Source organism: Pelecanus crispus, chromosome 3, assembly GCF_030463565.1.
Source record: "Pelecanus crispus isolate bPelCri1 chromosome 3, bPelCri1.pri, whole genome shotgun sequence".
NCBI classification, from domain to species: Eukaryota; Metazoa; Chordata; class Aves; order Pelecaniformes; family Pelecanidae; genus Pelecanus; species Pelecanus crispus.
This window is the reverse complement of record NC_134645.1, coordinates 87,090,741-87,107,161: the sequence shown is the minus strand read 5'-3', so window position 1 is coordinate 87,107,161 and position 16,421 is coordinate 87,090,741. Positions and strand designations below refer to the sequence as shown.

The following is a 16,421-nucleotide window of genomic DNA, read 5'->3' as shown; positions in this document are numbered from 1 at the left end:
AGAACTCCAACGTTCAGTGTTAAAAGGGTTAATTAAACACTGAAAGTGGTTTCTATTCCCTTTTTTCCTTTAGGTCAAAATGAGTCTGGAGTTGCCGTCCACAATGGTAGAATATATTTAGTTGGCGGCTATTCGATTTGGACAAATGAGCCTTTGGCATGTATCCAGGTGAGTGATTTAGGTTTCTTTTAAAGTCTTTTCCAATAATTTTGCAAGGATACATTTTGCACAGAGGTTATTCAAAAAGGAAAATGCATGTGAAGTGGAGAGATTAAGGATGTTTCTTATGCAGCCACTGAACCTGCATAAACACAGAGAGGAAATACTGTGGATATTAAAAATATTTCCAGATGAGCCATTAGATCCAATTACTCTAAGATATTCTAGTAAAACAGGGTTGAGGAGTCTCTCCTTCGGCAAGGTTTGGGTAAAATAGTGGGTATATATTCTCAGGTTACACAATCAAGTTCAAAATTAAACGGGTTGCAGAAATAGATGATGGGGCATGAGCTAACAATTTTTCAGCCCATCTCGCAATTTTTTTTTTCCTCCCCTCTCCAAGTTGTCTTTCTGAAGAGCAGCCAGAGTTAACGAGTTGTTCTTTGACAAAGTTCAGTCAGCCTGCAACCTGCCCTAGCGCTTACTGCTTCAATCTTGAACGGGAGTTTTTTGATCCCTGCTGTAGGCAATAGGTTGTCCAACAAACCCTTCTGCTGTCTCATCTTGTGTAAGAGCAGCTTACCTGCAGATCCAGGGCTTTCAGATATTCCCATATAGAAATTAGGAATTCTTATCCTCCTGCATTTTTCTGAGTGAAGCAAATCTGCATCACAGCCATCACTTTTGTGACCCGCTGGGCCGTTAGAGACAGAAACTCTTGTTTACATCTCAGTTTCTGCACTTTTGCTGATAAACAACATTTTCATTAGCTTCCAACTAAGGATTTTAGAATTTCACCTCTAAACTGTCCCATAAGGCTAGAAATTAGAGTTAGCATAAGAAAGGAATGCATTACATGTCGAGCTGCTGGTCTTACAATGAACACTTATTAGCATGAGTTTGTAAAGAATAGATCATGCAAGATAAGGAGATAAAACCATGTTCTGGTCATAGTATAATTTTGTTTTACTAAATTGTTGGATACCGTACCTAACAATTTTTATTGGAAAAATTCATTCAAACTGGCTTCGCTAGCTGACATACAGTGCTTCAGATGGAGTAACAGCACAATACCAAGGCGGTGGCTATACCCCACCAACATGCTCATTTATAATCCACAGGTACTTTGCAGTATTGCACCTGGGTTTAAATACTGCTTAGTGACAAGTGGAAATGATCCTGGGATCTTGCTTTCTTAAATGGACATTTGTCCACATCCCCAAACTGGTTGTGAGCTGGCAGCCTGCCCGAGACAGTCCCTGCATTAAAGGGAAAAGAAGGATAATGAGTGCTTTGGCAGAGCTGTGTGTGCTGCCCCTTCTCCGTTGTTGGCAGCGTGCCTGGCTTTAACCAGTAAACCTAGCCCTTTTATCTTCAAATTCAGCAAATATGAGGCTGCGCTTTCCTTTGGAAGGAAAAAAAAAAACCCATCCACTTCTTCCATATACCTTCATTTTCTTCAAGTCATTCATTTATTTGGCCTTTCTAACTTCGGTAGAGCTCCCTTGCTCCCTGCGTACCACCAAGCTGATGATTCCTGCTTTGTGGTAACAGTAGCACTTCTGTGCAGAGTACCCTCCTTGCATGGTTGCACGTTCTGCTGCCAGGAAGCGGGGTCCAATGTCACCGTCTGCTCCTGAGTGCCTGAGCTAGGATAGGATTCGGGTGATGAGGACAGCCATAAATCACCAGATCCATAAATACCACCTAAAAGTGATCTGAAATTACCTTTCTGCTGGGATTAATAGTACATACGTGGGGTGTGTGCCAGCAAATTTGTTTCAGCTTTCTTTTGTGATCCCTGAAATATTTTGTATGCTTTGACCTGCAGGTGCTGGACGTTAGCAAGGAAGGGAAGGAAGAAGTGTTCTATGGGCCTACGCTCCCCTTCGCTTCCAATGGAATAGCAGCGTGCTTTCTTCCAGCTCCTTATTTCACGTGCCCCAACCTTCAGACTCTGCAAGTGCCTCACCACAGGATCGGCGCAATGTGAGACACAAAGCGTGCGCTTCTTAAGATCAGCAGTGGAGGGAGAAAAAAAAAATCAAACCTGTGTATGGAAGGGTTCCTCTGGATCAGTGAAAAGGATTAATCCACATGCGCTGCTGCTTTACCATCATACATTTGTCTTAAAGTTGGATCACAAAAGGCAGGAAGGAAGCTACAAAAACTGTCTGTGGTTCCTCTCCTCTGCCTCAGATGTAGAAGCATAAACGTGAGAACGTTTGGCATTTCTGCTGGAGACTACTTGCTACCTGTCTCTACTTCGTTTCCTTATGCAACTTCATAAGGCATTGTGAACGCTCTCCGCTCCTCCTCGGCTGCTGCTCTTTGGAGTCTGCACGTTCAGTTGTTCACCAACGGCACTCTCAAAGCTGATAGAAAGCTGTGCTTCTGTTGACAAAGATGATATAATACTATGGTAATTATGCAACTTACTTGATACCTTTGGCAAAAAGAATAACAAATGTGTTGACTTCCAATTCCAAACTCCATCGTTTACAGTTTCTCATTTAATACTACTTCATCTGAAATTTAAATACCGCAAAGCAGATTAAAACAAAAATAAAAACCAAACAAGCCCTATAGTATAGGAGGAGCAGATGAAAATTGTCTCAGCTGGAAGACAAAGACACCGAAGCATCGTGTTTAAACCCCAGTCTGAACTGAATGTGTTTGTCTGAGAATCTAAAGATCATTTAGGATGTCATTTACCAAGGTCTACTATCAAATAAATGTTACCTTGTGTCATATGATCAATTCCTCCTGACAGCTGCAGTCTTTTAATGGTGGAGAACAGCCTCTTTACTGTATAATTAAAATGTGCCATTTACTTAATATTTTTAATATCCAGTTTGCAAGGGGTCACCACATTTACAATTATCAAGGAACAGTCTCATTTTGTCCAACATATGGTCCCACAAATCACTGGTCTCCAGAGGCTAAACAGGTGTAGAACAATGTCAATATTTATTTATTTATTCTTTCAGTTTATATGGTGTCTCTCCGTTCCATACTCCAGGCATATGCCGGTTCACAATAAATACCCTAACCTTTTATATTTTGGCTTTGCTTGGCTACTGCAGCCCCTGTCTCTTATTTCCGTCTTTTATTTACATATCTAACAACAACTTCAATGTTTGTAAATATTAACCAAGCATGTAATTAAATCTTTCTCTATTTATGATTTATGGGTACTCTGCACTTCTCTGCTTTACCTACTGATCTGTTCCCTGCCACCGTGCTATCTGAGCAGACCTATGAAATTCCTGCTGCCACTCATGCAAATGCCACGTGCAGAACATGCCGCAGCGATAGCCTGCGCTTGCTGGACGGGAACGGGTTTGGCTTCGTCCAGTGAGCAGTGTTGCCAAATCAAATGCAGCTTTTAACTTTGAAGGGTCTGGTTGGTGATACAGGGGGGTGAACTCCATCACCATTTCCGTCTCCAGCTGGGCAGCGTACTCAGGGAACATCCTCTTTCCTTTTCCAGTAATTTTCAAGTTAGAAAGTTTTGTGGGGTGGTTTTTTTTTGCTGAGCTTTCTCACTCTTGTTGCACAGAGCAGAGCTGCAGCTGCACCGTCTTCTCCTGGCACACTGACTTGAGTGCTAACAATGTCTCCTTCTGCACACAAAGCAAGCCTACAGCCAGGCAGTACTTTTCTTTAACTGCATGGGAGCTGTATAGGCTGTGCATCAGGATTTTTTTTTTTTTTTTTAAATTCCTTTGATCTCTTGGAAGTCAGCATGCAAGGGCCAGCTCTCCTAAGAGGCCATTTACACATTAAAAATCTGACTGCTGCTCTGCGTGGGCTGCAGGGCCCAAGCCTGGCAAGTATTCGAAGTTCTGCTTCTGTGTGACTTGCAGGGACGCAAAGATTGACAGGTCTTGTTTTCAAGAGCAGGGTGGCTACAGCATTAAAACGTGTGTGTAGAGATCCTTGGGGCTTTGAGCCACATCCACACCAGGTGAGTGATCAGCTTTTGCTCCGGGTGCAGAACTGACATGTACTTGCTATTTCCCAGGTGGTGGGAGAATTAATTTCTTAGCCTTTGTAAAGCCCAGTGCGCTTCCAGACAATAGTGCAAAGTATGTTTTGTATGTCTGAGCTTAGTTGCGAGGCTTTTATTCCTAGGCCTCATAGCTTACCACAGCTGTAGCTATGAAATCATTTCTAAACCGCTCCTTCTGGAGAGCGAGGGATTACGGTGGATCTGGCCGGCTATTGAGCGGCGCAGCACGCTGCGACAGCAGCCCGGGTGTGAGGAGCGGAGGGGGGCAGGTTCCTTATGCAAAGCAGCATGTGCCTCTTGGTTCAAGGACTGAAAGGCAGGAATGTATGGCAAGAAAGTTATTTATCATGTTTGTTCTGGCCTTTTGACACTTTTACTGTTCCGGTTGTTATCGCCAATTGTCTGTACTGGTGAATAGCACTTTTAAACAGCTGTGCAGTTGCATTAAATTAGTTAAGGGTACCACAGCCACAGAGCCTCAGGACAACACATATGCTCCTATTAGTGTCAGGATTCTGCTCTGGCTCTTCATCATCAGGCTCCAGTGATTACAGAGAAGTCTTTCATGGCGACCTCTGAGCTCCTAAATTTTTGTGCCACACTTTGCTATCTGTGTATTTTGCATTTCTTGCAGGACAGATGGGGGTGCTTTGCTGCACCTGAAGTCAGAAAATGCCACATAGCCCTTGCCAGGTGAGCAAAAGCCGGTCGTTTATTGCCAGGTAAGAAAGGAGACTGGTGTTGATGCAAGAGCAGGCAGAGAGCACGCTGGCGCCAGGCGTGGCGCCGCCCGGCTGAGGGGTCTCTGCTGAGGAGGAGCAGGGGGTGGCAGAGCTGGGCAGGGGCGCTGCTGGCAAAGGTAGCCCCGGGAGCCGAAGCGGCTGAATCGCCATGTCCTCGCTCTGCCATCTATTTTAGTGTCCCTGGCTTCTGAACCGGCACCAGTGGCGGGCTCCTGTGTGCGAGCTCCAGATCCGCCTCTGCTATTCTAAATTTTGCACCATTTTTGGCAAACATAAACCTCTGAGCCCAACTTTTGTCCCTGCCCGGCCTACCAGCTTTGGTACGTACCTCTGAAACGCAGTTTAGCTCAGTTTTTCCACAGAGCCTTAAAGCTGTCCGTAATAAAAGTATTTCCACGCGTGATGGTTCTGTTGCTCCAGTCAGATCAGCCCAGCGTGAGCGCGGCTGCTGACAGCGGTCACTCGGGTTCCCGGCTGGGAGCGTGCGAGGTAACGGCGCAGGCTGCACCTGTAAGAACTCGCCGGTGCTTCAGGAAAGAGGTATCCTCACAAGTGGATAATGCAGCAGCAGCTATTCACTGGCGAGTTCTGTGCATTTCCTTTAGGTTTACAGATTAAAACTCCTCACATCTGTGACGAGGCTTTTGGGCCACAAGGTCTTGAGAGCTCTATGGAAGAGCCTTTGTACTTTCACGGCTGTCCTGTGATCGCCTTTTGTGGGCCATTCCCATAAAGAGCAATATTTCATCCTTTATACAGCATACTTTGGTTTTCAGTCCTAAGATATGTTATCAGCTCTTCTTAGCTATACATAACCACAAGGGCAATCAGCTCCTTTGTGCTTTTTCTCCAAAAAAAGACACCATTTCCAGAAGCAGCAGCAGCAACAGCTTCTCCTGCCCCTTTGGTCTCTATGGGGCATCTCACACCCAAGCACTGACCAAAGAAATACTTAAACGTTATGAAGCAAATCTGCTTCTGTGGACTAGTGGTTTTGTAATCCTTGCATTTCTAGTTATAGCTTGTGATTTTCTTCTTAACTTGGCGGCTTTCAGGGAAAGTACCTGACTCTCAGAATAGCTCTAACTTCTGTAACTCTGTTTCCTCTAAGTTTTGCCTTCCCCGGTTACCCTCCCCCAAACCTGTACAGACATTGAGTACATCAGTTGCAGAATCATGGAGAAATAGATAATTGAATATTCACACATGCAGAAACAACACAGGCAGAATGTGGAACAATGTGAAAACAAGCGCAAAAAGAGGCGGCATCTGTTTATTGAAAATTAGAATGTAGAATAAATTAAGAGGGCAAGGTTAAAACACTTCATCTGCAGGCAGAGTTTGTAGGGGAGGAAGACTTTGCAGGGAAGTTTAGCACATAGGCTATAAAAAGGGCTTATACAGTTTTATTTTTGCAAAATGGGCTGCTTTCCCCCTCCCCCCCCAAGGACACATTTTTAAAGGGGGAAAAAAGTGTCCACATAAAGAATGGTTTTCCAAAAGAGATGGTTATATATAGTTGTTTCACAGTAATGCCAGAATTAAAACGCTTTGTTAAATCTTCCTGTGGGTAGGTTAGGCTGTGTTGCAATACTTCAGGTACTGAAGAACAGAGGAAGTATTCTCAGCAATACCCTCAATTCAGGTAAGTGAATGATGTGCTAATTTTTCCACCACTGCCACTACAGGTCATGTTGGCCCTTTCTAAAATGAATAATGAATTTAGCAAACTTGAATTTTTAATACCTTTTTGGGGGACATTCTACAGGAAGGAGAGTAGATCCAAGATAGTGTTTGATGGACTGAAAAATGCAGTGAATTTGGTTGCGACATGGAATTACCCTGCTGGCGTTTCCCAAGGCCTGCAAATACACCACATCTATGAACACAGGATCTGAGGTTTATAACTGTTTTTTTTGTTTGTTTGTTTTACACATACCTTCACATTTCGTACATTAAGCCTACAAAAGGTTTACCATTTTAAAGCTGCTCAAGTAGAAAAAAGCCATACCCTAGTCATTCATCATAAAACAAGCTTAATTATGCTAGGACATACTGACACTGCATCAGATTTTTAATCTTCAACATAATTTTATAACCATTGCTAACAGATGGGCTGATTACACTGAATTTGAGTTTTAAAGTAATTGTTAAAAATTATAAAATATGATTAAACTGAAAATACCCATGCATACATAATTTTCAGAAGCTACTGAAAGAAGGAAAAGCAGAGCACAATAAAACCTCTTCTCTGTTTCCTGAGGGAAATATGTTGCATTTAGGTGGGCAGATACCAAAGTTCCTTAAATGACTCTGTAAGTAGTATATGCTATTGGCAGCTCCTCTTCTGTGCAATTAAAACAGATAAGCAGAACCTTATTCTTTCCATAGGTCTCCTGCTCTATTCCAGCATAAAAGGCATATTTTTTTCTATTTCAGAAGCTGTTTTATAGAAACAAGTGCCTTCCCCTCACTTTTTTTTTTTTTTTGTGTCATTGAAAATGAAAGCAAGGAATAATTGAAATTACCATGTTCCTACTCTTTAATAACAAATGGGAAATTCTTATAAAATAGAGGGACAGCTTTGTGGGGCTAATGGAAGTTGCATGTGGATTTTGAACAGAAGGTGTCTTTTTTTTCCAGTTAGCATTTTAAGGTTACTAAAGGAAGGATAAGCCAGACTTCCCTCTCCCTGCTGTTGTTCATGATGTGCTGGACATCTGTTCTGTATCACAAGGATGATAATGGGTCAGAGGTGATCGGGTATCCTGAACTCTGGCATAGGGAAAACCTAAAACCAAAATACTTCCTATTCAGCTCTCAATTGTATATATTGCAAAAAGAAAAGGGCATAGTAGTCCTCTACTCACTTATATCCTAGGACAGTCCTCTGGCCAACAAGATCAGTGTAGAAAATGCTCACCAGGTTCACGCCTGCTGTACTTTAAACAGGTCTGCTGTCAACATTATTAGCATTTCTAAATGGAAGGAGATGTTGGGCATGGATCACGCAAGAGGCTGGGGGGAAGAAAGAGCTCACTGAGATTTAATATTTTAACTCCATGGACATATGATGATCTTGTAGAGACATTAACTAATGTTCAAAAAGATGTTGAAGTGTCTCTGAATTGCATTAGGAACTTTAGCTACAACCTTTTTCCAGGATCTTTTCACCCTCAGTTATGGAAGTTAGAAGTGCAGTAAATGTCCATCTTGGCAAGCAATGTTATTTTTAAACATACTTCGAGAGAGCCTTCCCTTCCAAGAAGTACAGTGCTGCTCTGCTGCTACAAAAATGCAGGCCAAAGGAGGATCCTATAAAAGGCAAAATCAGCCTATTACGTTATGGTGATGTTCAGACCCAAACTGGGGCAAAACGAAGCTGTCTGGAGCAGGCACATGTTAGTGCAGTCACCACACTCACCCGCAGCGTGGCTTTGGCACATCAGTGCTGACCTGACTTTTAACTCGGACCACTGCCGTGTCTCTGTAGCGTCTTGTCCTGCACCCAACGGTGGTTTGCCTTTCAGCCCTCTGTTAATATTGAATGCTCCTGTGAGACAACAGGCCGACAGTCCCTATCGCCTTCTGCAGCAGCACGTGTGGGCAGGTGCTGGCTGAAAAGAAGGGAATGAAGAAAGGCCCGAGGAGAGTTCTTAGCAGTGCTGTTGCTCCAAGCCTGGGAGAGGACACAAAAGGCTGAACGAGCTGGGTGAAAGAAGCAGAGCTGCACTGGGGTCTGTGTCCAAATACCAGCGGTATTGGTGCCAGCAAGTTGCTTGCAAGAGTCACTGACCCCTAGCAAATCCACAATCCTCAGCTCATTTGTGGCAAGCACCTACTTCAAGGTCTGGCATGCCCCTGGAACTACGGCCCCACTAGCAAACGGATTCACACAGCTGCCGCTGGCAGGGTTGGTGGCATCCAAATGGCAGTTTCTGTTGTCTTCTCTGCAGTCAGTGACAGAGCTCGTATTAATGACCAGTCTTTATTAGATACAGAGAAAGGCTTGGTGTATGCATCTCTAGGAAGGTGATCTTGGGACCTACTTCTCTTCGTCTGCTGGAAATCATCACCTCAGATTTGAGGCATGACCCTTTTCCTGTAATCAACAATCTTGTCACAGACTTGCAGAAGCCTTGCTTAATAGCTTTCCTGTGATACTCGCTTGGGACACAGTGGAAAACAGGCATCTGATCTATATTGCTTAGTGGAAAGCAGATCATCCTGCAAATGGATCAGCAGAGAAAGACATCTGTCGAGCACAGGTAGAAGCTTCTGGTAATTCATTGCCTGTTACTTTTGGGAAACAAAGCCTCCAAAAACTGTAAGGCAAGGCAAGGCAGTGACACATCTTCACCCTGTGGTCAGCAGAGGATTTCTGTTCTCATGCTCCCTGGATTTCTCCCTATACAGTGTTGACAACAGATGTCTGAAATTGCCTGTCCCAACACCCACAATGCAGAGAGACCGTGATCTCTCAGTGAGCCTCAGGGGTTAGTATATGACTGACTAGTAGTACCAGAAGTGTCTGCTGGTTCCAGTTCAGATTTGAAATGCTTACAAAGCACCCATACACGCTGGCAAGAAACCTGTTCCGAACCAAGAGGTCTCCATGCATTGTGCAGGGAAGCTAGACATTTGTACAGTTTTTAAACCAACCTGTCCATATGTAAAATAATATAGAAAGGTTTAGTTTAAATAATGTTCAGTGTCCTAAGTAGCCTTATACAGACAGCATCTAATAAGACATAATACATAATTTATTTTAGTTCATGGTGGTTTTTGGTCTTTACTTTTTCTATATTGTACTTAAATTCAGCACTTTCTTCTCTTCTCCTGATTTTGGACGGTTGTTTTGGTATATACTTGGTAAGTCAGTCTAGACTAACACTCTGCAAGCCTCCATCTCATTAATATTGTCAGAACTGTCAGTCACATCTGCAAATGTCCATACAAAATAATTAGACCAAACCAGATTGCCCACTTGGCAGTGGTTGATGAATACGATGCAAAATACTTTCTGTTCGCATTAACTTTTTGACAGAGAAGAATGATAATTTCCAAACTCTTTAAATTAGTTTCTCATGCACCAGGAGCTGTTACACATTTACATAAAGCTCTGTTGCTTTTTCAGAAAGTTCCAAACCACTTCAGATAGTATTAAATATGTCTTAAGCAATCTACTAAACACATCATTAAATGTTTTGTTATAATATCTGCTCTATCCTATAAAACTCAAAGGTTTTACTTTCAGGAAATAATACTACAGCCAGACATCTGTTCTGTAATCTACCGTGTGGCAGGACTCAAATTTCGAAGACATCTCTATTAATCTCTCTTGGAGAGGCTTGGGTTTTTTTTTTTTTAATTATTTATTTTTTAAAAAAGCCTTTTAGAAGCACAATCCTGTTGAGATGAATAAAACTCCTCCCAGGTACAGAAGCTTACAAGAAGCTACAATGCAAGTTCAATAAGTCATTTTCATAATGAAAAGAACCTCCATGTTCTGCACTATTAAGTAGCCTAAAGAGGCTTTTAGTTACTGCATTATCTGAAGTAACGATAGTCGATTTAGGCAAAAAGATTATCTAGTTTGACTTGATAAGATTACTGTAACGAAAGAGAAAGCTGCTCTGAACAAGATTTTAGGGATTTTTGTGGAGCTGTTAGACACAAAAATAATCTTTCCTTCCCATTAATATTATAAAGTTAAAATCTGAATAACTTTAAAAGTAAGCAGCCTGTTCACCAGTGTTGCCATTAGGGGCAAACTTACCACTCGCAAAGTCCAGTAAGTAGTTGCAGAAATACAGGTTGTTGAGGGAAGTGAAAAGTGTGAATACTGCAGGCATTAATGGAAGTTTCCTGAGAACTTCAGGAAAAAAAAAGTAGAAAAAGTTACAGAGCTAGACCTCTCCTGGAAAGACCTAAAAGGTAATCCATAACATCCAACTTTCCAGGCAAACAGAAATAATTAATTAAATGGAATAAATTCCCCACATGAGTATTTTCTTCACAAGTCTGCTCTCTCTTCTTTTTTCTCAGACCATTCACACCTAGTCTAAGGTAAATGGATAATTAACAGTGTCATGACTAATGAAAAGGTTGTGGGATCACTGTAAATTATGGGTTAATTTTAAGAAAATATTATTGAAAAGGAAGAGGACAGGAAATCTGAACCTACCTTTTTTTATATTACCCACAATGACAACAGAACAGATTTTACACTGGATTCTGAAAGACTTTAATGTTTTCATACAGGTGGAAGGCTAAGACAGCTATATACATTTTGTGCAACATATACACAAGCCCTCTCTTAACAATCGATAGCTCCATCATACCGGCGCAACTCCTGGTGAGCACACTGCATTCAACAAGTTCAGTACTAGAGATCACAGTTTTTTCTCATTTTACTAAAATAAATTAGAAATTACAGAGTTATGATTTTCTTAAGAACATACTGAATAAGCTTTTCAAAAGTACAGCGTTAAGAGGGCCAGGTCTCACTCAATGTGAATTGAGTTGTGAAATTGCTTTGATTCTTTGAAATCCTGCCTCGTATGTAGCAATACAGGCTCTGCTCATATAGCCATTTTACCATGTAATAAATCTGCTGTATCTTTCAATCGCCATTCATCAGTATATTGAGAGTTACTCTTCAGATGCATGACAATATTCAAATACCATAGAAATTATTAAAATTAATACATAACTTGGGGGGGGTGGAAACCCACACAAAATTGAGAAATGTATTGCTGTTGTAAAGAAAAAGAACTTGGGTAGTGTGTCATAGAGTGCAGTTTTGGGTATCGACAATGTCAGAACATTCAAGAGGAAACGATTAATCACCAGCATACTGCTAACCTGTCTCATTTTCCAGTTTTTCTATCTCATTTTGTCCAGCCTCTGTGAGGTAAGATAAGAGTCTTTTATAGGCTTCTCTGTTGAAAAAATAAAAGAATGTAACGTTACTTAAACAATCTCACACATCCTAGGAATAAAAGCACATAATTCCCAAACACATTGTTTACGTATTGGGATATTAAAACACAGTAACTTTCTTCCCCACCCCCCATCTATTTGAGTGCTTTGTTTGCTGTGAATTTTTAGCGTGGCCAGGTTTGAAGAAGAATAAGGATTGTGTTGTTTATGTCTACAAGTGTAGTGAAGATGCTTAGAAGTCTAACTGTTTAGTAAAATGCTGTGAAATAGAATTTTTTTCATTTTAAAACATGGAGTTTCCAAGGCTCAGATGAGATTGGCATTCAGACTTCATCATATTTTCTATCCCATTTCTGCGTAAGGAATCTCTCTGTGACTCACGCTACAGCACAGTGATGTGAGCTGCTGGCACTAGGGTGCAGCCTGGCACTGACACAGATTTAGACCATCACTCTCAACAAAGGGCAAGGACCACTTTAAAAAAAACCCTGAAATTCAGAAGAGGACTGTCACTCAAGTGGATTTTCCAGAAGAGTGCGTATGCATTGGCAAGACTTTTCACCTGAAGTTCATTCTAATACTCTCCAACCTAGATAATATAACTATTGTTAAAGTACTGCCTCTGACATTTAGGTCTACTCTAATTATATATCTTTTTCATGAAATGTTAACTCGAGCAAACAAAACTGCAGTTTTCATACTAGTTCCTTGCAGTAATAATACTGGCCATCACCACTATAAGCATCTAATGCAACTTCTGAACTTTGTTTCTTTTATATATATATGGGTTTGCAGTTTAATGTCTACAATAATTGCACAGAATATATGTTAATATAATGTTACTTAGTGGTCAGGACTGAAGGGAGAAAATCAGTTATCAGTGTTCTTACACTAAAATGTTCATGGATCACCTTACACTGCTGGGTAATGGAGCACATTCTAAATACAAATTATTAATAAAAAACATCAACAACAGATTAGATAATATATACATTAAATGATGAGGCCTAAAGAAATTTAGCTCTTCAGTAATCCCCAAGCATACATTTCAGGAAGCTCAAACAATCTGCTTTTTTCTCATATTTTGTAGGTAAAGGGATGAACTTTACCTTATTAACAGTATTAAAAAAAAAAAAAAAAAAAGAGAGAATTGGCTATGAAATACATTATCAAAAAATGAAAAGCAAATAGTATGAAAATCCTGTATATAATAGTACTTCAGTCTGACCTTGGGTGAATTCCCTTAAATAAAACCAAATGTATTTGTTAGTAGAGGATAATAAAAAGTGAATAATATAATTACAAATAAGTTAAATATATTTTTCATTAAATGGAAAATTAATACCCTTTGACTACACTTTACCGTCCCATGAGTTACATTCTTGCACAACTCTGTCTTTTCGGGTTTTTTTTATAGCCCAGGCCCTGCTGACGTGCACCTGAACACTTCTCCAGCCTGAGGCATGACTAGGACCCTACCCTCTGAGTAGTCCCCGTACGCTCATTAATGCAAAGGCCGAGGCCAGTTCCTTGCCCAGACCACACGAGGGTCAGGGGCCAGGCTGCCAGCGAGCAGAACTCACAGAGCAGCCCTCTTGGCTCGGGTGCCACACTGGGCAGAGCTTCCCTGGAGTTTTGTAACAGCATTTTATATAGGTGCCGAAAGATTACTGCTGCATCTGCACCCCGAGACGCCACTGTCTGTGCGGAGCGGCTCACAAGCCGAATATTTATGTCCTAAGTCCTTGGGGACAAAGGGAGCAAGTGTGAGTCCGCTGCGCCTGTCGGAGAGGAGGCCAGCCTTCTCTGGACACGCACAACTCTCCTATGTTTGTATTATGAGAGAACTCTTGAAATTAAGCCATGGGTTCTTTCTTTTTTCCAAGCATCTCAGATCATACTTGATTATACCATAATTTTAGATATGACCCATAAAGTCCTCTAAAAGAGGGACTAACAGGAAAATTCTTCAGGGCAGAAATTCTTCTTTATTCTGTTTTGCAACATGGAGTGTAGTGAGCAGAGGCAGCCCTGCTTCACATAAATTCTACTGGGGTCTGTAGCCCTAGTGTCAAAATATCTCTGAAAATATTCAGCAAATACAGATGGCTTAAAACCACGAAAGGCCAGAGCGAAGGGAGATACCTGGCTGAACACACATAAAAAAAAAAAAAAATCACTCATTTTTTACTATCTGTGCTGCTGTCTATAATTGCTTTCCTTCACGAGAATAAACCTCTGCTACTTATTGTCAAAACCCAGTATTAAATAAAAATCAAACCTCTGTGCAGCATTTCTTCCAAGACCTTGTTTGTGCTCTGAATCCTTCAGAGACTGTGTGATTGTGGGAATCAGGCTGGTAACTAACGTCTGGTCCAAGACTGCCACTGTTTCCAGTATGCTGAAAACCCGGTGATCATACACGGCAGTATACTCCTGGATAAACTGCCTGAGGGGGACACACAGGCATTTAGTGCAAGGTCAAAACTAGATGCAGAGAACATGCCAAGAACAACTGAAGAGTCTAATCAGAACAAGCGATCTGGCTGCATGGCAATTTTCATATTGTTGCACTGAAATACTCTACATGGAATACTTTCTCTAAACAAAGCCATGCTTTTGAAGGCTAATGCTAAAAAACCACACATGTTTATTTTCTAACAAACTGTCAGATTCTGTTGCTGTTTCACCAGGCCTGACTTGTTCCACAGCACTTCACTTTGTAATGTGTCTGAATGCAAAACTAAAATATGTATTTATTATTTAATTAAAAAAAAAAAAAAAAAAAAAAAGTTGAGCAAAACAAGTGCTCTAGATTCAAGTCTCCAGAAATAATGCTGGCATTTCTTATAAAGCTCCACTGGACCTTAAGCAGGGCAGACCACTGGATGGAAGTGCACCCATTTGTCTTCCTCAGGATTTGAGGCCTTTAAAGATCACAGATTACATTCGAATCAGAAGTAACATCCTAGGGATGAAACATCCCATGAAACGGATACATCACGTACAGGGAGCCTGGCATGCCCACAAGCATCTGTTATTATTTCAGTGAGTCTCTCTGGAACTTTCATCTAGACATGACCCGATACAGCACCAGTGCAAACCTAAGGGGTTGCAAAATGTCTTCAGGTCTTGGGTCATGCAGCTCTTCTGCTGTATCCATGTGAGAAACAGGATTCATTTTGCAGAGATATGGAATAAATATAATTTACATTATAATAATCTATTATTTATTTGTCACAAAATCCAATAAAATCAATTTAAAAAAAAGCTAAGCTTGTTGTATGAGGATTTGATCTCCATTATACAGACTTCAAATTAGGCACACACATCTTTCATAGCACCTAACACTGACTATCTGCATTCATGAGGAGTTTCTCCCATTGCAGCAGCAACATACCTCTCTATTATAAACCTTTCAAAACAGTACCTAATCCATCAGAAAGCAGGTATGTTTATCTCTTCTACTTCTTTTTTTCCTCTGGCTTTTTGGCCAAGCTATGTTTAAAACCAGTGCCAAAAGCACCATTATTTAAATACCATAAACAAGTGAAAATGCAGTATGGTAAAGAGAATTAGTTATTTTAAAAAAACATGTTTACTGTCAATTGGTTTGCAGTAGCTTCACTGCCAACTGGCATATTTTCTGGTTACCTAAATACAGAAGTCAGCTGGGTGGTATGTTCTCCTCCTGACCCTGTTTGGCAGGCTTCTACCATGTACTGTACGATATCTGTAGATATTTTTTTAACTGTAAAAGAAAAATCACAAGATTCACACAGAGCTCTTGAACTGACCGTCTGGAGAATGGCTTTTATGAAGACTACGGTTTTTAAATGAAAAAAAAAAAAGTTTTTATCTTACTTTGATGCAAGGAAAATGGCTTGTGAGAGCAGTTAGTTAGGTTGGCTATAAAGAACAGAATGAATCACAGATTTATGCAAAAATCTTGTTTTCACCACCATTATTCTTTAAACATACAGATTTTTAAGTACACTGTGGTCTCTTTAAGTCAAAGCAGACACACACACACTTAGTGGAAATCGAGATTTTATTTAAATTTAAGTTCTGTTAGTATTCTTTAATCATTCCTATTTGAATTAAAGATAAGCAGTCACGGCATTATATCCTGCCCAAAGCTATACAGATCTGCTCCTTATTTTCAGTGGTGGGTATTGTTCTGAATTCTACCCTACCTCTTTGTTTAAGGGGAAAAAAAACCCACAAACCCCCACTATTTTCTTCCCCTTAATAGTTTCCAAATAAATATTCAAGTTGCAAGATACAGCTCTTCCTTCATAAAGGTAGAACTGGGCTGCAAGAACTTTTCTAGACTGGTGCGGTGGAGCCCTGTCTGGACAGGCAGCGAGCTGGTGGCCACAGCAGCGCGAGACACTCAGCTCATTCTACGCACAGGCACATTGCGAAGTAAGTACTTGTAGGTACCTTCAGCTTCAGGCAGACATGGCTATGATGGCAAAAGGGGGAAGAAAAGTCTGTGACGATTCAGCTAATTTCCTAAGCATATCTTGTCCTTGACACTTTTATAGACCAGAATC

General features: G+C 41.0%; 2 protein-coding genes across 8 annotated transcripts in view; one reads left to right on the top strand and one right to left on the bottom strand.

Annotated features, from left to right (window-relative positions):
* KLHL32 (kelch like family member 32) overlaps nucleotides 1–2,152 on the top strand; it is a 99,346-nt gene extending 97,194 nt beyond the window's left edge. For 5 of the 7 annotated variants that reach the window (XM_009479258.2, XM_009479257.2, XM_009479256.2 and 2 more), the window contains 2 exons: nucleotides 74–168; nucleotides 1,991–2,152. In XM_009479258.2, coding sequence (XP_009477533.1) covers nucleotides 74–168; nucleotides 1,991–2,152 — 257 coding nt within the window. The remainder of the gene's footprint in view (nucleotides 1–73; nucleotides 169–1,990) is intronic. The other 2 variants (XM_075707626.1, XM_075707625.1) reach the window with 1 other exon arrangement.
* A 9,627-nt stretch (nucleotides 2,153–11,779) lies between these two features.
* Nucleotides 11,780–16,421, bottom strand: part of MMS22L (MMS22 like, DNA repair protein) — a 96,298-nt gene continuing 91,656 nt past the window's right edge. Inside the window, exons 22-24 of the mRNA XM_075708116.1 lie at nucleotides 15,517–15,613; nucleotides 14,144–14,311; nucleotides 11,780–11,861 (exon numbers count right to left, since the gene is read on the bottom strand). Of these exons, the coding sequence (XP_075564231.1) occupies nucleotides 11,780–11,861; nucleotides 14,144–14,311; nucleotides 15,517–15,613 (347 nt within the window). The remainder of the gene's footprint in view (nucleotides 11,862–14,143; nucleotides 14,312–15,516; nucleotides 15,614–16,421) is intronic.